This window comes from Nematolebias whitei, chromosome 17, assembly GCF_014905685.2.
Source record: "Nematolebias whitei isolate Nwh7 chromosome 17, NemWhi1, whole genome shotgun sequence".
NCBI lineage: Eukaryota > Metazoa > Chordata > Actinopteri > Cyprinodontiformes > Rivulidae > Nematolebias > Nematolebias whitei.
The window spans coordinates 17,933,357-17,954,147 of NC_056514.1; the positions used below are offsets into that span (position 1 = coordinate 17,933,357).

Consider the following 20,791-nt stretch of genomic DNA (forward strand, 5'->3'; position numbering starts at 1 on the left):
CACACACACACACACACACACACACACACACACACACACACACACAATTAAGAACATACATAGAAGAACACAGACAATTAATGTTATGGTCTAGGATTTCTTTCTTGGTTTTGTAAGACCATCAACTGGCGTTGTCTGATCTATGTGCCCAGTTTGTTGGCTCAAGAGAGTTGTCTGAGTTCCAGTACCTCCAGTTCAAAATAATTGTCAAAATAGACCTGTTTTCTAACATTGTCCTGTTTTGTAAGTGTTGTATTTTATTGTATTTCAAAATAAAGGTCAAGTTGCAATGGCCAACAGAAGGCAGACAGGACAATCATAACTTCTCCAGGGATTATTTCCCTCCCCACCAGTCTTTTGAAAACCCATCATTCACTCTGCCTTTCGTGTGTCTGGGTTGATTTATAGTTGGATGATCACAATGCTTCAGAAATGTGTGGGGTTTGTGTTTACCTGCAGTAAGTTCTTCCTAGGTGTAGCCAACACATTGACTGCCGAAGATAAGGTGTGTGTGTGCGCCAAAGCCAACTCTCCTAGTCCGGCAGCGTGACCCCAGTCCAGGACCAGGTCAAGACTGGCTCGCATTTGCACACCCCTGAACCACTGGTAGAAACCTGGCTCTGAGCCTGTAAGCACAACAGATAAAATCTTAGAAAAACTTGTTTGTTCACTGTATTTATATTCATACTGGGGAAATGTATTATCTTCTGTTCATTTGTATAGCCTAATCCAAACCATAACCTTAATTGACCAGTACCAGTATGTGCCTAAGCCCAATGCAATCGCCACCTAAAAGCTAAACCTAAGCCCTAACCAAAAGATGACATTTTACTGCATTAGGCCCAGGCTTTGTCCCTATAAGAGCATCAATCCTGTCAAGATAGCAGAAAAAGTCCTAAAGAGTTATTGCTTTAGAAAACATCTCAAGAAAATTATCTCCAGAAAACTGGTAGAGACAGGAGGTCACAAGGCTGAGACTGAACAAACCTTGACTTTGTTTTAACAAAGCTGTAATATGATTGATATAGGAGAAGGCCCAGCTGAGTGTGATAAACTGAACTCTTGTTATGTAATGAATTTACTTTGACTGGGAGGTGACAGACACCACATCATAGATGTATAGACAATTTTTCCTTGACACTGAGAAAAGTTGTGTAAGCTTAGAAATCTCCATAGATAATGAAAACTTCTAAATAGTTTTGTCACTACTAAAGTACTCATAACAATTATAAAAAGCTTGTGCAGTGACGTTATCAAAACTACTAATTTTGTCATGTTGGATGGCAATTCACAGTTAGTGGTAATACATACTGGTATAGCTAGTCATGTTGAACATGAACCTGTACAGTCAAGCCCAGGCATCAGGAAGTTCATTCAACGTAAAACTATTGACATGTTTTTAGTACAAGCCCTTCAGAAAGAAGTGCTCTAAAGAAGTCAGCAGAAACGTGAATCACTGGTACTGTTCCTTAACCTTGTTGTTGAATCTCGTGCAGCCTTCAGGTTAGATTACTGCCACCCCACAACTTAGTATGGAGTCAGCCAAGGACATTTTTAAGCATACTCAGTTTGATGGGCCCAGACTAAAGTCTGAATCAAACAGTGCTATGACCCACATCAAAAAGGCAATTTGCCATTGGGCAGGGGACCAAGAGACAAGCAGGTGATGGGAGACTGCTTTGGTGCCCCCAGGAAAGCTATAAATGTGAGGCTGGATATTCAAGACTTTACCAGAAATCTTGTTAGTACTTACTCTGCAGTCAAGTTTTATTGTCTTCTAGTTTTCCTAGGCTTCGGGAAATCCAATCTGATTACTGTTACCTTATTAAACCATTTGATCAGCAGTGGGTCATTTGAATGTCCCCCTGACGACTTGTACAGCCTATTGCTCAACACGACACAAATGTTTCTTTATACATAAAAGTCTCCATTCACAGTGGCCATGCCGAATGTACTGATGATGGTTCTATGCTGGTACCTCTCTCCATAAGTGAGTTGAAGAGTGATGCATTGATGAAGTAAAAGAGGTAGCCTAGGAGCTGTGAGGAAACCTCGAGGTGGACCTGGCAGTCTAAGAGTAGCCTCCAGCTCTCGTTTAGAACATCCACCACCTGCCAGATCTCCCCGGTGACTTGCAGGCCGTTGCTGTCTGGGACCTGACCACAGTCCCCTGATCCCCATAGGTCAGACGGACTCTCCCTGAATGGGTTGCAGTCCAGCAGGCCCGGTAGGATTGGATGAAGGAACTGGTTAGACAGAAAAACAAATGCACAGCTTAGTGCAACTCATTTATCCATGCAGAGCCAGAGACTGTTGGCAATTCCTGTGGGTCAGTTTAGTGGTTGGAAAATTTAACACCGTGTGGTGGATGATTTGATCTCTAGGATAAACTAAAACATGAAACCCTTCAGCTCAGATTTCAGACCACCCGTATCACATCTATCCATCTATCTCAAACAGTACAACACAGCTGGCGTATGTTGCGTTTGTCGATGTAAAATAATACAGTTTCTAACGTTTAACTGTTCTTGAGAGTGAGCCTGAACAACCACAGCTTTGTTCAGTCTAATTGTGCACAGACATCCCCGTTCCCCATCAATCTTACTCTCTAACCCACAAAGCACCCAAGGCTAGTGGCAGCCATAAATAGTGTTTGCAGTAACTAATTTAAAATTCTACAGACAGGAGGCTCTTTAAAAGAGCAGAAAGCCACTTTGATCTTGGTTATGCTCATACTAGCCATTAGCTCATCAGTCCTATCAGAAAATGCTTTTCTTCCAAACTGAGGTTAGTCATTGAGTCTTCCTAACTTTTCCAGAGAACCTCACTTCAGATGGCTATAATACCCCTTTAATAAAATAATCTTGCAAAAACTTGCTGGCTGGAAAATGTTGCCTAATGGAGGCAAGCCAGTGAGGGTTCATTCTCTCAGCAGGACTGGTTTCTGGGATGACCACATGCATCTATGGCACGCGTGACCCTGGAGGCAAACCAACCAAGTGTATTGTCTGTTTATTTGTGCATTGTCTGCAATGCACAAGTAAACACACAGTTTGACCACAAGCCTGCCGATGACCCGCCTTTATTCATCACAACGGCTCTTCAGCTAGAAATGCTTCTCACCAGTGGCGCCTTTGGTGTTCCATCCCGCAGTCATTGTCCTCACATTGAAAAGATGAGCTCAGAATACTTCAGACACAATCAGGAAATGCCTTTATTTTTGACTTATTGTTGTCAGTATGGAAAACTTGTGGTCTGACTGACATAATTATTGGGCAAGAAAGAAAAATAGACGCCATTCTTTGCATCTTTTGTCAAACTCCAATCTTTCTTCTGATTAAACTTCAGTAAACATTGTCAAAAAACTATTTCTTCTTTTAATGAAATGGCAAAGGTGGATTGTAATGTTTTTATTTGTCTGTATATGGGAATTTAAAATTGGGTCTGTCTGTGACCAATATATCTCAAGAACCACTGGATGTACTGTATTTTAACAAAACTTTCAGAAAGTAATAACTTGATGTTCTTCTACAACTGATTATCTTCTGGAGTCAATCTGATTAAGGACGGCTGCTTTAGCTAACTGAAATTAAAAACAAAACAAAAAAATGGCTATAACTCAGTCCATTTTACAGGTGATAATCTAAAATTTGGTGTGGTGGTAGCTGAGACTGATCGCCAAGATATGTTTTGAGTGCTAACAGAATACACAAGGTCTTTGATTAACATTTTGTATTACATGTTTAGAGTCAACTCTGTCCGTCTGTTAGCAAAATATTTCATGAACAGACTTTAATGAAACTTTTAGTAATTAATCACTAAACGTACAGCCAATTATTTTTTTGAAGCAAACTCAATTCAAGATGGCTCTCAGGACAAATTCACTAAATTTCAGTCAGTTTTACACTTATTGAACTTTAATTTGGTGTGGTAGCTTCTGAGAGTCGTTCAGAAGAAATACTCCAAGTGCCATTAATCGCACACAATTTTTCTTTTAAACTTTAATGTCTGCTCAGAGTAAAACTTACTTATCTGCTCGATCAATACAAACTGAATCACTGGATATGTTTTATTGAAAGTCTCAGAATATAATCCCTGACTGTGCAGCTGAAATTTACTAACTCAATCTGGTCGCCACAGATTATTGATCTTAGTCAACACGATAAATGACTTTCACATGATCTGATTTACAAATATTAGGGTACAAATTTTGTGATGAGCTTCATTCGCCTCTTTAAATCAGTAAAGGCATATTTCAGTAAAAAGGTCTCACTTGTAAATGAGTCTTCGAGGCTCAATGTGATTTATCTGTGTAAATAAAGGTTGAATGAAATGCTGGTAACTGAACAGTGACAGTACAACGCTCTCTCTGTGTCACATCAAAGCTGCTATTTCAAACACATCCAGGGAAAGAAGACTCTTTGTTAAATGTAACTTTTAAGGCTTGATAACTAACAGCTGATGATGTTTGGAGATTATTTATGGTTTTACTGACAAGCCACATCTGCAAGTCATTTGGTTCATCAGGCTGAGAGAAAGCAGTGCAATAACATGATCACAGGTTGTTAGACAACCACATCCTTCTGTGCTGAGCAAAAAATGTGCTGAAACGTACAGGGTCGAGTTTACTGGAAAACTCCTATAGTTTCCAGTTCAGAGCTTGTTCCTTTCTGCATTGAAACCTGCAGTATGTGAAAGCTGACAAAGATTTGCTCCTCCTTATAAATCACCTGTGAGTTCCTGTTCAGCCACTGACTGATGAATGAAATAGTGAACTGATTTGCTAATGTCATTTTGGGAATCTAAATAGCTCAATCTCTTCTATGCTTTTGTTTTCTTCTTCTTCTTCTTTCTGAATGGCATTTTGACCCACTCCCACGCAGCTCAACTGGAAATTTGTTTGAAATGTTCCTGGGCATGCTTCCATGGGTGTGGCGCTACTTTACTTATAACTGGATACTGTGACCACAAGTTTTTGTGCGCGTCTACACTGCAAGACGAAAGCCCAAAGCACATTTGATATAAACATTTTGTGAAAAGTAAGCGTAATAATTTATCTTTATTTTAAACATTTTAATTTATTTATTATGGGAGTCAGCTGAGAGATCCGATATAATTTTGTGCATATGTTAAACGACCAACCTGGCATGACTCTGTTGGGCCATGTCTGTAAAATCCAAAACAGTAGTTAACTAACCTACAAAGACCTCAACAACCTAGCTCCATATTACATTAAAAATCGTATCATTTCATATGTTCTAAACGGAGCACTTCACTCTCAGATTGCAGGTTTACTTGTGGTTCCTAGAGTTTCCAAAAGCAGAATGGGAGGCAGTTCTTTCAGTTATCAGGCTCCTCTCTTGAACCAACTTCCAGTTTCTGTCCATGAGGCTGACACATTGTTTACTTTTAAGATTAGGTTAAGTCTCTCCTTTTTGATAAATCCTATTTGGGCTAACTTGGGCTTCCTGAGCTATCTCTTAGTTATGCTGCTATAGGCTTAGACTGCTGGAGGACCAACTGACCACAAATCTTTATATGTGGCTGTCTTTACTTGCTTTAATCTCCATGTTTATAATTAGAGTCATTGGTGCCATTAATGTTGTGTTTTCTCTTTGTTTCTTTCCATAGAAACTACACAAGTTCCAACAATTCTGTGTTTGTCTAGTTCTCTTTTCTGTCCCCTCATACCCAGTTGTTTAAAATGAATGGCTGCCCATCCAGGACTGGTTCCCTAATACTTACTTCCTGTTAAGTGGGAGTCATTCCTTTCCACTGTCACCCACCAAAAATGCAGTTTCTCTGGTATGATATGATTTGGATCTGTTTGCTTTTCGTATGACTAAAATTATCTTTGTTGTAAAGTAAGTGGAGTTGTATGGATTTTCTCTGATGCCCAAAATTAAAATTTTTGGTGAAGGTATGGTATGGTTTTATGTGAGTTAGTAAATATTATTCTATGGTATTTCATTAATTTCTTGAATGAACTGTAATGTATTTCTCTCAATCATCTGTTACCTTGGTAATGTAGTAGACACATTGCTGGAAGGCAAGCATGATGATCTCTTCCAGGACAGCCATGGTCTCCTCACTGGCAGATCGAACACAAGACAAGCGGAGCTCCAATGATGCTAAAAACACATTTATAAATTCATACCATCAATGTGTGCAAATTATTGAGAAACTAAACCTGATTGATGGATCAGTTGACCAATTATTACTATTTTATTATTAATAATGCCAATGCATAACCGTTAAAGCAATCCTAGTTTGATGTACTGTACTGTACAGTACCTATACATATGTTGTTAACATTGTGTAGGTTTAAGAGTTTAGAACATTGTTAAGAACATGCAAAAGTGTAGGAAGGGTTTATAAAGCCTTAATATGTATATAAATGTTAAAATAAACATAGTGTTCCTACTTGGAAGTTTTTACCTATCGTGGTGGTGTCTGGAACGTACCCCCCGCGATAATCAATGGAATACTGTTTTTAAATTTCTGTCACAAATTTTCATTTGCTACGCCTCCCAATGACCCATACAAATTACATCAAAACATTAAAAAAAATTCAAAGTTGAAACAGGCCACTCAAAGTTGAACTTTACATCACTGAATTAATATTTTGATATATTCAACAGTTTTTACAGAATCACAGATTAAGTTGAATTTTTTTTTTTTTTACATTTTACCACAAAACCAAGAGTTTGATGATGTCGCACACTATTTTTTGAGCAGCCTATTTCCATTTTCTATCACTTATGTCTAGTCAGGTTATGGGGGAAACTCAGACCTCCCTATCCCCAGCAACATTTTACAGCTTCTCCTGGGGGATACCAATGGGGTTCCTCAGGCAGAGATGATGTGTAATCCCTCCAGCAGGTTCTGGGTCTACCTCGAGGTCTCTCTCCAGTAGGACATGACTGGAAAACTTCCAAAGGGAGACATACTAATCAACTTGAACCACCTCAACTGACTCCTTTTGATACAGAGGAGCAATGGCTCCACTACTACCATCTACTACTTATCACATTGTCAGTGCAATTAAAACATGTGGGAGTTCCTATTCCACATCTGTCTTTGGTCAGTAGAGGGTGCCATACTACCACACCTACAAGAAATGTTTATTGATGAAGCTCCAGGCTTATATAAGGCACCTGAGAATCTCCCTTTGACGCTGGAGCATTACCCTGCCTATGGTTCGTGTTTCTAGCCTTTTGTGAATCTCTAGTCTTGTGAATACTTACCTTTTGCCTTGAGATATTTCCAGTGTGCCTCCTGAGACATACCCAATTGCTGGACCTTCCATAGAACCTCTGCAAACCTACCTTTGTACTCTTTAGCTATTCACCTCGCCCTTCAACCACACCCACCTTCTGAGTCTACTGGACCTTCTCATGATTGTACAGGATATTGGATCCAAACTACCTACCATCCATTTTCTAGGTTCCTGATTCTTCCTGAACTATGTCCACTGTAAATAAAAGCATTACACTTAAGCCAGTGTGTCTGAGTTGTTTATTATCACTCCTTTTGCACTGGGTAATTTGTTGCAACAAAGCATTGCTCTCAGGCCATCATTACATGCAGCATCCCCTCAGTGCGGACTGAACTCGGCAAAAAGGCCTTTTCTTACTCTGTTCCTGTATCCTGGAACACCTTACAAAAACTGAAGCTGTCTGAAGATGTCCACTTTGATTTCTTTAAGACATTTTAAGACATTTTAAACTATTGATAATGTCAAAAGAAAAATCAAAGCAAATATGTTCTTGTTTTTAGTATTTTACCCTGTTTTATATGGCTCCTTAATTTGATTATTATTATAACCCAACTGTTTTATTATTTGTATATTGTTGTCTGTACTTTATATGTTGTCTGTCTAAAACAGGTATCTTTTGAAAATGAGTCCTCATGACTCAATGAGACTACCAGTATAAATAAAGGCTTGCCTGCCTGTTTCAAGGAATGTTGCCTGTCACTTAATCTGACCCAACTCATCAACTCTCCCACTAGACCAAACAAAAACTGTCCTGAAAAATCTTCCATCTTAGACCTGTTTCTAACAAATATGCCTCACAAATTCCCTGGTACAGGTGTTTTTGCTGACATCTTGAGCGATCATTGTGTAATAGGTGCTCTCAGAGATATTAAACTTCCACCTTCTAAACCCAGATTAATTCAAAAAAGGGATTTGAAACACTTTTTTGAACAGTCATTCCTCTGGGATCTATCTCATGTAGTGAACTAGGCCTGAGGTCAAATCCTGACCTTAAGGACCTTATGGGACATAAACTGTCATTTCATTGATTTGAATCCAGAAATACAGGTTGACCCATCCTGAGACTTTCTTTCTTGAATTGATCAAGTGAAAGAACACTCTTTTTCTATTATCATTACTATTTTACAAAGGTTTGATAATCAAAGTGTGTTTAGTTCAAACCATTTTTAAATGTTGAAGTGAACTAATCATTTTTAATCAACTGTGAAACAGTATTAGTGATTTTTAATCCTCATGCAAAGTAGAAATCATGTTAAGGTCTGTTACAGAGTAATTATGCATTTTCTGATTTTCTGTCTTTGAATGAGCAGTGTAAGTTGGTCCAAGGTTGGAGTCAAACGCAAAACAAGTTGTTGGAACGAACTGTCATGTTTTAAATCCTCTCAGACGTAAATATAGAGGCTGGCACCTGTTTTCCCTCAACTAGCCTAAATATTCCTCTCGTCTGTCTGAAAAACATTTTCAATCTGTTCCATAACATTCTTGCTGTTTTTCTGACTCCTAGTGACCTCTTACGTCACAAAAACACACCCCTGTCTGGTCGAAACGACCAATCAGGAAACTCCCAAGTGAACCGGAAATAGAGCTCTTTAAATGTCGGTACTTCCTAGTTCAAACCAGAGTCGAGTCGAGTCGGGTGGAGAGTTTGCAGAGCTTCAGTCGCTTCAGGCTCCAGTGCTGGGAGAACAGAAGTCCAGGCATGATCCCGAGTTCTTCCGAGTCTTGTGGGATTATGACATCTTCCACCTCTGAGTGGAACTTCTGAAGGACTCCACTCATGTGAAGTCCACTCGTGAGGTGAACCTGTGTCGGACGGAATACCGTCACTACTTCGGACGATTCACAGCTGTTCCTACGGAGACGCTGAAAGGGTGCGTTAAATGGAACTCCGTACCAGTGGAATCACCTCCTCCAGGTAAAAGAGTTGATTTATACCACCTAAGTGTACCGGGGAAGAAGCTGGGAACTCACCGGAGAGTGCCGTTCTGATGCCGACACACACACATTTCCCTCATCCATCCTTTCTCTCAACTTAAACTTCAATTTCCATCTTTAAACTCTTCTATCTGCTAGAAATCATTCAAGATATTTTCAGAAATGTCTGTTGTGAAGTAAAGGGAAATCATGGCCGTATGGTTTTCCTGATTGTAAAACTTGCTAAATTAGCCATGTTGTAATTTTCAATTTGCCAAATTAATGTAAATGTGTGATGTTAAACTTGATTCTGTAAATAAATGACCACGTTCATTTTGATGGGTCAAAGGAAATTAACGTCTCACGTTACGTTTTTAATAATTCAATGCACAACATTATTCAGTCCAGAAAAATGAAAGAATCCGTTTAAGTTATGAATATATATCAGCATATGTTCATCTACACTCACTTTTACTGGCATCGTATTCTGTTAACTGACGATGTGAACAGCGCTTGGAACTTTTTTCATAGTAGTTTCATTTATTTTGTGAACAAACATGCTCCTTTTCGTCAGTTCAGAATAAAGGGACGAGACAGCCCCTGGTTTACTCCAGAGCTAGCTGACCTCCTGCACAGGAGAGACCATCTTTGGGCCGCAGTGAGAAAATCTGGTTCAGATACTGATTGGTTGAGTTTTTGGTAGCTGAGGAATAAATGCACAACTGCCATCAAAGCTTCAAAACGTAACTATTTCTTATCTCAGACCTCCAAAAATCTAAATGACCCTAAAAGATTCTGGAAAACCATCAAATCTCTCTCAGGCACCCCCCAATCATCTGACCTCCCATCACAACTTCTCATTAACTCTGCTCCTGTGTCAAATAAGCACAAGATCCTGAATTGTTTCAACAAACATTTTGTTGCTTCTAGTTCTTTATTTGACACAGTTACTAATGGAAAATCAACCACTTCACTTAATAACCAAACTTCTACAAATCAAATCCCTCCTACAAGTCAATCCTCAGTTAATCACACCTTCTCTTTTTCTCCGTTCTCAGTCAGTGAGGTAAATAAACTGTTAAAAGGTCTTGATCCTAAAAAATCTGCAGGTCCAGATGAACTTCCACCTTATTTCTTAAGGTTGGCTACTCATATCATCACAGTTCCTGTGACCCACATCTTCAATTTCTCTATAAGCCAAAACTCCATCCCAAACGCTTGGAAAACAGCCTTTGTTCTTCCTTTACTGAAGGGAGGTGACCCCACCTCACTGAACAACTATCAGCCAATCTCTAAACTCTGCATTTTAGCCAATGTTCTAGAAAAACTGATAGACTCTCAAATCAAAAGTATTTGGACTCATTTAACATCTTACCTCGCCATCAATCTGGTTTCAGCAAACAACACAACTGCTTCACTGAAGGTTCTTAATGACATTGTTGAAGCATTGGATGCTAAGGATTATTGTGCTACACTTTTCTTAGACCTGACTAAAACTTTTGACACTGTGGATCATAACATCTTGTGTCATAAGCTCTCAGAAATTGGTTTCTCAGATCATACCATTAGTTGGTTCTCTAACTATCTTTCAGACCGGAGGCAGTGTTCAACATAATGGTACTTCCTCCAGTTATTTAACAGTCAATAATGGTGTACCACAAACCTCAGTCTTAGGACCCACCCTCTTTACAATCTACATAGGTAAGGTAGGTAAAAATATCCCTGATACTGTACATCCTTACATTTCTATGCTGATGACACAGTTGTTTATTGTCACGCTAAAACAGTTGCTAAGGCTTTCCAGCTTTTGCAATCCACATTCAACATCATTCAGTCAGATTTGTTCCACCTCAAGCTTGTCTTAAATGCTGATAAAAACCAAAGGGATGCTTTTTTCAAACAGGAAGTCGGTCCCAGCAGTTCTTCCTCCAATTTTATCCTCAAATGGTGTCCCTATTGAGTTTGTTGATTCCGATAAATATCTGGGTATCTTGGTCGACTCGTATCTCTCTTTTAAGCTCCACGTGGAAAACCTAGTAAAGAAACTGAAAGTTAAACTGGGTTTCTTTTTCAGAAACATATCCTGTCTAACTCTGAATGCTAGGAAACACCTTGTAACTGTGACTTTCCTTCCCTCCATTGACTACAGTGACATTATGTACATTAATGCTCCTACAAGAACCCTGCAGATGTTGGATGCTGTCTATCACGGTGCACTAAGATTCATAACTGACTGTGCTTATCATACCCACCACTGCACCCTGTATTCACTGGTTGGCTGGACATCGTTAATTTCACGCAGACTCTTCCACTGGCATATATTCATCTTTAAATCACTTCTTGGTCTGTTGCCTTCGTACACCTCCTACATGTCTCTGCGTGAGCGCAGTTACAGCGTGCGCTCTCAGGACATTATTACCTGCAGTGCTCCCTCAGTGCGGACTGAAATTGGCAAAAGGACCTTCTCCTACTCTGCTCCTGTTTCCTGGAATATCTTGCAAAAAGATTTGAAACTCTCAACTTTGACCTCTCTAAGTGGCTTTAAGAATCTGTTGGACTCCTGGCAAGGACCAATGCAGACATGTTCCCGTTTTTAGTTTTCTACATTCGCCTTATGATCTAGCTATTTTTTGCTATTTTTGCCATCTTATTTTAATTTGTTAAAAAAAAATTGTATGCCTCTTGAGTCCTCAAGACTCAATGGGATTAACCGGTCTAAATAAAGGTTGAATGAAAAAAAAGGTTAAATAACAAAACACAACAACTCAGAGCTTCTACCAGATAACAAACCTCCTTACCTCATCACTAAGGATGAGCTCGGCCACCCTGTCTCATTAAAGCTTATTTCAGCTTCTTGTATTTAAGATCTTATTCTCTTGTACATGGTACTTACCTCATGACCACAGGTGAAAATTGGAATGTAAACGGATCAGTAAAATGAGAGCTTTCTCTTTTGATTCGACTTTTTTCTTCAACACTTAGACCAAAGCAACACTCATTACTGATAACAAGATCTGATCCGCCGATCCATTTCCCACTCCATCCTACATCACTTGTGAGCAAGACCTCCAGATACTTTAATTCCTCCACCTAAGGCAAGTTGTTGAGGAAATGGCATGTCCCTAGAGCTATTTTTTGCTGCCAGGAATTGGCACAGCCAGGGACCTTCCCTGGCCTGCCATGCGTGTAATTCCCCAATCTGTTACGAAAGCCGATCCGTAGTGTAGCTCCTTTGCGCATGCACTAAAAGGAATACTTACGGGTTGCACGGATCGCCGTTGAATATGCTAGATTAAGGAAAATTAACTGTTATAATTCCATTTATGAATAAGAACTGTCTCAATTTACTTATAAAAGTATGTGCTCTATCTCCACTGATTTTCATGTTGCTAATTTACGGCACATTGACATATTTACGTCATGGTTAAAATGATATGCAGCTTCACCACTGAGCGGTGCTGTTTCACCATGGAAATAATTCATTCTGTATCTTGCAGGGATTTTCTCATTCAGTCCAGGCTGGTGGTCAGGTCTAATGCGTCACATCTTAACCAATGATTTGTAATGGAAGTACGAGTGGCATGAATTATTTACATGAAGATCGGTAGAGATAGAGCACATACTTTTCTAAGTAAATAAAGTAAGTTTTTATTCATAAACAACGGCGATCCGTGCGACCCAGGAGTACACTACGGATTGTGCTTCTGTAACAGATCAGGGAATGACATTGCGGCTTGCATAGAGCCTGACCCCTGACGTTGACTGTCTTCCTTACACTTGGTGGACCCATGTGGAAGTGACATCCAATCTTTCTTTCAGGTGTAACCTGGCTAAGTCCTAGAAACCAAAGCCTAAGCACAAGGTGTTCGATGGTGAGCTCCAACCCTAGGCCTGGCTTCAGGGGAGTACCCTGCTTTTCTTTATCCTGATGCATCTGTTATTTATCCTTCAAGGTTTCTGAATTGCTCTTGGTCTAACCCCCTCTCTGAGGACTGTTTGCCATGAATAAACCTACCAGGGGTCGATGCTCCAGAAAACATAGCCCCCAGGATCCCAGGGGTATTCAGACAACAATTTTTTGTCTTTTTTCACCCAGTGTGTGTCTCTAACTGCAAGAGGTCTTATGGCATGTCTTACTTAAGATGTTAAAGTATTATGTACTAGATCTCTCTAAGGCATGAACACATACAATCACTATCACATACGTTTTCCACTGCCTTGAGTACATTACCTTCCCATCCTCCATTCAGCTCCTGCCTCTGCTCCTCTTGGTTCCTCCTCTCCAGAAGAAGAGGCAGCTGGTGTTGAACAAACTGCAGCAGTTCCAGGCTGTTGGCCATCCATACCATCAGGGGGCGTAGCTCTGCGATCATCTCGTGCAGACTGCCAGCCTTGAGGATTTCACAGTTTGACCCTTTCATAGGGTGACTACAAGAAAGGGCAAAACATCAGATATGGTCTCAATGGAATTAAAAGTTATAAAAATGGTGGCTGGAGAAAGCAAATTACTTACACCTCGGACTGAACTGTGGCTATCTTTGTAGTGCAGTCCTGTGTGGGAAAATACAATAAAATCTGTGAGTGGAAAACTGTGTCAGGTTTCAGGAGGGTTTCAATCAGAACTTTGGTGAAAACAGCTAAATTTTACGTTTTTATTTGTGATTGCATTCATCAACCATCACTTGTAAAACAAAATCTGCTCATTTCATGAACATAAACGAAAACAGCTATAAATTTGAAATGAAACTGATTTTTTTAATGAATAGAAAAAATTTGATAATTTGTCAGTAAATGTATTAAGATTAAATGTCATTTTATTGCCTGCCTTTAGTGACTGTGGGCACTTCTGTCTGTTAGCAAAATACTCAGTCTCATAAATTACTGGATGGATTTTAATGAAATTCGTTGGATGTACAGTACTGTACATAGATTATTTCAAGTGGGACTCTAATTCAAGATGGCTGCCACAGATAAGCAGCACCTACAGCCCTGTTTGTCAGTTAGCAAAATATTCACTGAACAGATTTTAACAGACCTTTCAGAAAGGCATCATTGGATGCATGTCAAAACTGACTATGCTAAACTTTTATGTGGCTTAGAGACATTCATAACACTCTTGAGCAGACAAATTTCACAATACTGTGTCAAACTGGGCATGTTGGTTTATTAAATCTGACCAAAATGGGTACAATTCTGTCATTTCTAATTTTAGTGTAAAACAGGCATGAAATGTGGCGGTAAAGGAATGCTAGGCCTTTGATATTTGAAGTGTTGCTGCTGCTTTGTAGACTGCTGTCTACAGTGCCTTGCGAAAGGATTCAGCCTGAACTTTTCAACCTTTTGCCACATTTCAAGCTTCAAACATAACGATATAAAATTTTAATTTTTTGTGAAGAATCAGCAACAAGTGGGACACAATCATGAAGTGGAATGAAATTTATTGGATGTGTCAAACTTTTTTAACAAATAAAAAACTGAAAAGTGGGGCATGCAATATTATTGGGCCCCCTTACTTTCAGTGCAGCAAACTCACTCCAGAAGTTCAGTGAGGATCTATGAATGATCCAATGTTGTCCCAAATGACTGATGATGATAAATAGAATCCACCTGTGTGTAATCAAGTCTCCGTATAAATGCACCTGCTCTGTGATAGTCTCATGGTTTTGTTCAAAGCGCAGGGAGCATCATGAAGACCAAGGAACACACCAGGCAGGTCTGCGATACTATTGTGGAGAAGTTCAAAGCCGGATTTGGATACAAAAAGATTTCCCAAGCTTTAAACATCCCAAGGAGCACTGTGCAAGCAATCATATTGAAATGGAAGGAGTATCAGACCACTGCAAATCTACCAAGACCCGGCCGTCCCTCTAAACTTTCATCTGGAACAAGAAGAAGACTGATCAGAGATGCAGCCAAGAGGCCCATGATCACTCTGGATGAACTGCAGAGATCTACAGCTGAGGTGGGAGAGTCTGTCCATAGGACAACAATCAGTCGTACACTGCACAAATCTGGCCTTTATGGAAGAGTGGCAAGAAGAAAGCCATTTCTCAAAGATATCCATAAAAAGTGTGTTTAAAGTTTCCCACAAGCACCTGGGAGACACCAAACATGTGGAAGAAGGTGCTCTGGTCACATGAAACCAAAATCCAACTGTTTGGCCACAATGCAAAATGATATGTTTGGAGTAAAAGCAACACAGCTCATCACCCTGAACACACCATCCCCACTGTCAAACATGGTGGTGGCAGCATCATGGTTTGGGCCTGCTTTTCATCAGCAGGGACAGGGAAGATGGTCAGAATTGATGGGAAGATGGATGGGGCCAAATACAGGACCATTCTGGAAGAAAACCTGTTTGAGTCTGCAAGAGACCTGAGACTGGGACGGAGATTTATCTTCCAACAAGACAATGATCCAAAACATAAAGACACATCTACAATGGAATGGTTCACAAATAAACGTATCCAGGTGTTGGAATGGCCAAGTCAAAGTCCAGACCTGAATCCAATCGAGAATCTGTGGAAAGAGCTGAAGACTGCTGTTCACAAACGCTCTCCATCCAACCTCACTGAGCTCGAGCTGTTTTACAAGAAGAATGGGCAGAATTTCAGTGTCTCCATGTGTAAAACTGATAGAGACAAACCCCAAGAGACTTGCAGCTGGAACTGCAGCAAAAGGCGGCGCTACAAAGTATTAACACAAGGGGGCCGAATAATATTGCATGCCCCACTTTTCAGTTTTTTATTTGTTAAAAAAGTTTGACACATCCAATAAATTTCATTCCACTTCACGATTGTGTCCCACTTGTTGTTTATTCTTCACAAAACATTAAAATTTTATATCTTTATGTTTGAAGCCTGAAATGTGGCAAAAGGTTGAAAAGTTCAAGGGGGCCGAATACTTTCACACGGCACTGTATACGTATACCATCTTTTTATCAAGATATCCATCAAAACATCAAGATGCACACTATTCTTGGTGTTCCAGCACCGCAGCAACAAGGCAGGTCAACTCCACAGACCAGCAGTGGTGTCTTTAAGATGTTCACCAAGAAAACCACAAATAGCCTCCATTTCCTCTGAGGGCTCTTTGTGCACATCTTCAGGGGTCACCACATGTACTGTGTTCACAAGATGATGTTCATCTTCTTACAAAAAGATACAGAATATAAGGTTTATTGGAGTTATGGATTCTTATAAAAAGTTTACCTGACTGATTATTTGATTTATTTAGAATGACCAAGTTTGGTGAGGAAGGTAGGTTCGTAGTTACGGATAATTATGTTATGATTTACACCTTTATCACAAAAAAATCCCACTAGTACACAAGTTTGTAGTACGGCAACCATAAGACCAGCGCTGTGTTGTGATATTGGGGTTCTGGTTTCTTCATGATGGTTCCTTTGGCTCATTATGAGTAGTGGTCTTGAAGCAGACTATCAGTAACTCTTTCAGCACAACTCACCCACATGGCACTCTGAACTCCACTGGCAATCATCAGGAGGAGCCTGCGGAGGTCTGAGGTTTGAAGGCACGCTGCTGAATACTGAACACACATGCTCAGTAAAAAGGACACAGTCAGTGGAGGTCTGTCTACACCACCCATAGCAACAATCTCCCTGACAATCCGATCTTCATCCTCTGCCTGGTAGTCCAAAATCCGGCTGTGGTCCCCAGGTGAGTTTAGAAAAAGAGCGGTTCTGTTTGGAGGCTGTTCGCAGTCTGAGCTTTGGTGGTTGGTGCAGTTGGAGATGCAGCTGCTGCAGAGGATTGTTTCCTTTGTGTGGCTGGTTGCTTCAAAAGAGCTGTGACTTAATGTCCATGGAACTGCAGCAGACAAGTAGGGCTCAGAACCAGAACTGTTGGGTTCCTGCAGTTCCAAAGAAGAAATGTCAGTTTACTGTATGTGCAGTGAGACACAGTTCTTGTCTTTTCTCTTTCTTCCTTACCTTATGTGTGAGACTTAAAGGATCCCTGAAAAGGAACAAGTAGTGCTTTCCCATCCCGATGACATCACCAGGGCTCAGCCAGATGGCACGTCTCAGAACTTCACCGTTCCTCGTGACCACAGCATCCTGACAGGGGCAGAGCACGACAGGGCCACCAACACTGTGGCGCTGGAAGGAGCAGTGCTTTGGGAGGATGTCGCCAGCAAAGAGAGGGATGTCAATCTTTGCCTTGTCTTTGTGAGCTCTGTGTTGACCCATAACAACATGAGGAGCAGCCAGCAGGTAGATGATAAAGTCCTGAGGAGAGATTAATCACATTTATCGTCTTTTTATGTCTTAGACCATGGGTGTACAAAGTGCTGCCCGAGGGCCATTTGTGGCCCTTGGAGTGATTTTGTGTGGCCCGCAACTGCAGTTTAAGAATGGCATCACTTTGTCCAGCGGGCTTAAGAAGTCAATGCAGACTTTCTGTTGTTTCTTTGTTGTTAATCCTTTTTTAAATAATATTTAGGTTTAACAGCAAAACGGATGAAAAACAATCTTCTCAAAATGCGCAATATTGAACAAAATACAAACCTTTGGCTATAATCTTTTTATTTTCACTTCATGGTACAAAGCACCAAAAACATTTACTGATTTCTACCAGGAAGGAGACTTTTGGATGATCCATCCATCCATCCATCCATTTTCTTTACCCGTTTATTCCATTTTGGGTCACGGGGGTCGCTGGTGCCCATGTCCAGCGATCACTGTGCGAGGGGCGGGGTACACCCTGGACGGGTCGCAAGTCCATCACAGGGACACATAGAGACAAACAAGACAAACAACCATTCACTCTCTCACTCACACCTAGGGACAATTTAGAGTTACCAATCAGCCTAACATGCATGTTTTTGGACTGTGGGAGGAAACCGGAGCACCCGGAGAAAACCCACGCATGCACGGAGAGAACATGCAAACTCCACCCAGAAAGGCCCCCGGACCGGGGTTTGAACCAGGGACCTGCTCGCTGAGAGGCAGCAGCTCTACCAGTTGCGCCACCGTGCTGCCCCACTTTTGGATAATGATTCATAAAACTTGGCTAAATATTGCAGGTTTACTCGTGGTTCGTAGAGTTTCCAAAAGCAGAATGGGAGGAAGATCTTTCAGTTATCAGGCTCCTCTCTTGTGCAACCAACTTCCAGTTTCTGTCTGTGAAGCTGACACATTGTCCAGTTTTAAGACTGGGCTTAAGACTTTCCTTTTTGATAAATCCTATAGTTAGGGCCGGCTTGGGTTTCCTGAGCTATCCCTTAGTTATGCTACTATAAGCTTAGACTGCTGGAGGACAAACTGACCACACTTTTCACTCTGCTACTGTCTTTACTTACTCTGCTCAACCTGTTTTGTATTTGTAATTATTTTTTCTATCCTTAACATGTTGTTGTCTTTCAGGTTCACCTGCACCTACATCTGGACCTGCCATTCTGTGTTCGTCTGTCTCTCCTTCCTGTCCTCTCAAACCAGCCGGTCAAAGCAGATGGCCGCTTATCCTGAGCCTGGTGTAGTGAACCTGATCTGACCCTGATGACCTCAAATCTATCAGATGGACAGAGACTGTTATTTTCATTGATCTGAATAAGTCTGAGCCATCTGATGACTTTCTTTCTTGAATTAATCAAGCAGAAAAGACAATCCTCTATAATCATTACTGTTTTACAAATGTTTGATAATCAAATTGTGTTAGTTCCATTCAATGCTTACAGGTTGAAAAAGAACTACTCATTTTATTTTACATAAACAGTAAGTAATGATTTTTATTCCTCATTCAAAGAAGAAATCAGGTTAATATGCATTTCTTGATTTTCTGTCTTCAATGAGCAAGCTGTCGTAAGTATGTGAAAGTTGAAGCTTCGGTCAACTAAATGTTTACTGAAAATGGGATGTCATGTTTTACTATTTGGAAAGATACAACAGAGTGAGGCTCCAAAAAGTCTGGTATTCTGCAATAATCTTTTCTGTATGTTGAAAACAAATTCATTCCCTGACCTCGACTTTTGATAATACCTTACGTCAAAAACACACCTCTTTCTGGTACATCCACGAATCAGAAAGCTCTAAATTGAACCGGAAGTCGACCCATTTAAAATGTGGCAACTTCCCAGTTCAGGTTAGAATTTGTTAGAATTCATGGAGAATTCATGGAGAATGGTGAAGTGAATGGAAGAGAATTCGAGAATTCAGGAGAGTCAGAGACGTTTGGAATTATAACTTCTGTTTGAACAACCCACGCACGACTATCTAAGGATTTCAGCAGCTCTCAACGGAGACACTGAAAGGTCTGGAGGATTCTCTATCGAGCTGATCTATCATCAACCAGGTAACGGTCTCTTCTTCGACTAAAGTGTACCGGAGGCGAGCTGAGATCTGATGAAGCGTGCACGTTCTGGTCTACAGATATTAATTCCCTCACATAGTTCTCTGTAAGATAAATCTCCATTTCATCTTAAACTCTTCTCTCTCTCACAAAACCAGTACAGATATTTTAGAAATATCTGAAGCAAAGTCCTCGTTCACCGCCAAGTGATCGATGCTCATTTTCTGTGAAACTTGTCTGTTATTATTTTCATATTTTGCCAAATTAATGTAAATGTTTGATGTTAAACTTTGATTCTGAAAATAAATGACCACATTGATTTGATGGGTCAAAGATAAATAACGTCTCTCGTTACATTTCTGTTAAATTCAATGCACGGCATTACACAGTCAGAAAGATGAAGAACTCGTGAAAATTGTATGCATATATCTCATATATTTGTCATACTACAACTAGTGACACGTACCCACGTGACACACTACACTGGTTCTGCTGGAGATTTCTTCCTGTTAAAGTGAGTTTTTCCTTTCCACTGTCTCCTTTGTGCTGCTCAGGATGGGAGATTGTGATGAAGTGAAGATTCAATGAGTCTGCTGCTTCTTTAGATAGAGAACTTTACTGTCCTGCAAAGTGCCCTGAGACAAGTTTGTTGTGAATTGGTGCTATATAAATAAACTGAATTGAATTGAATTAAATATTGCAGTTGATAAAATAATCAAGAGGGACACTGGGCATTTTTAAATGAATATAATGTGGTATCATCTACTATGTGCAACACGGTGGCTCAGTGTGTAGAGCTGCTGCCGCTCAGCGAGCAGGCTACCCTGGTTCAAATCCAGGTCTGGGGGCCTTTCTGAGTGGAGTTTACATGTTGTCTCTGTGCTGCGTGGGTTTTCTCCAGTTTCCTCCCACAGACCAAAAACATGCATGTTAGACTGACTCTAAATTGTCTCTAGATGAGAGAGAGAGTGAATGGTTGTTTGTCTCTATGTGTCCCTGTGATGGACTGGAGACCTGTCCAGGGTGTACCCAGCTTCTCGCAGAGTGATGGCTGGACATGGGCACCAGTGACCCCCGTGACCCAAAAGGAAGAAGTGGGCAAAAGATCATGGATGGATCATCTACATACGAGCTGATCAACTTTATCAAACCCTCTATAAATCTGTTGTAGTGACTGACAGCTGGATGATATTTCAGAACTTTGATCAGTCTTTTGGGCCGTCAATGATCCAAAAGGTTGATCGACCCCCTTTTAAAAGGATACTTACTCAAATTATGCTTTTATTGCTGA

General features: G+C 40.4%; 1 protein-coding gene across 1 annotated transcript in view; it reads right to left on the bottom strand.

Annotated features, from left to right (window-relative positions):
- Nucleotides 1–20,791, bottom strand: part of LOC119423347 (ras-associating and dilute domain-containing protein-like) — a 51,884-nt gene that overhangs the window by 6,982 nt on the left and 24,111 nt on the right. Inside the window, exons 6-12 of the mRNA XM_037690725.1 lie at nt 17,145–17,441; nt 16,661–17,065; nt 13,707–13,744; nt 13,395–13,621; nt 6,019–6,131; nt 1,979–2,246; nt 454–626 (exon numbers count right to left, since the gene is read on the bottom strand). Of these exons, the coding sequence (XP_037546653.1) occupies nt 454–626; nt 1,979–2,246; nt 6,019–6,131; nt 13,395–13,621; nt 13,707–13,744; nt 16,661–17,065; nt 17,145–17,441 (1,521 nt within the window). The remainder of the gene's footprint in view (nt 1–453; nt 627–1,978; nt 2,247–6,018; nt 6,132–13,394; nt 13,622–13,706; nt 13,745–16,660; nt 17,066–17,144; nt 17,442–20,791) is intronic.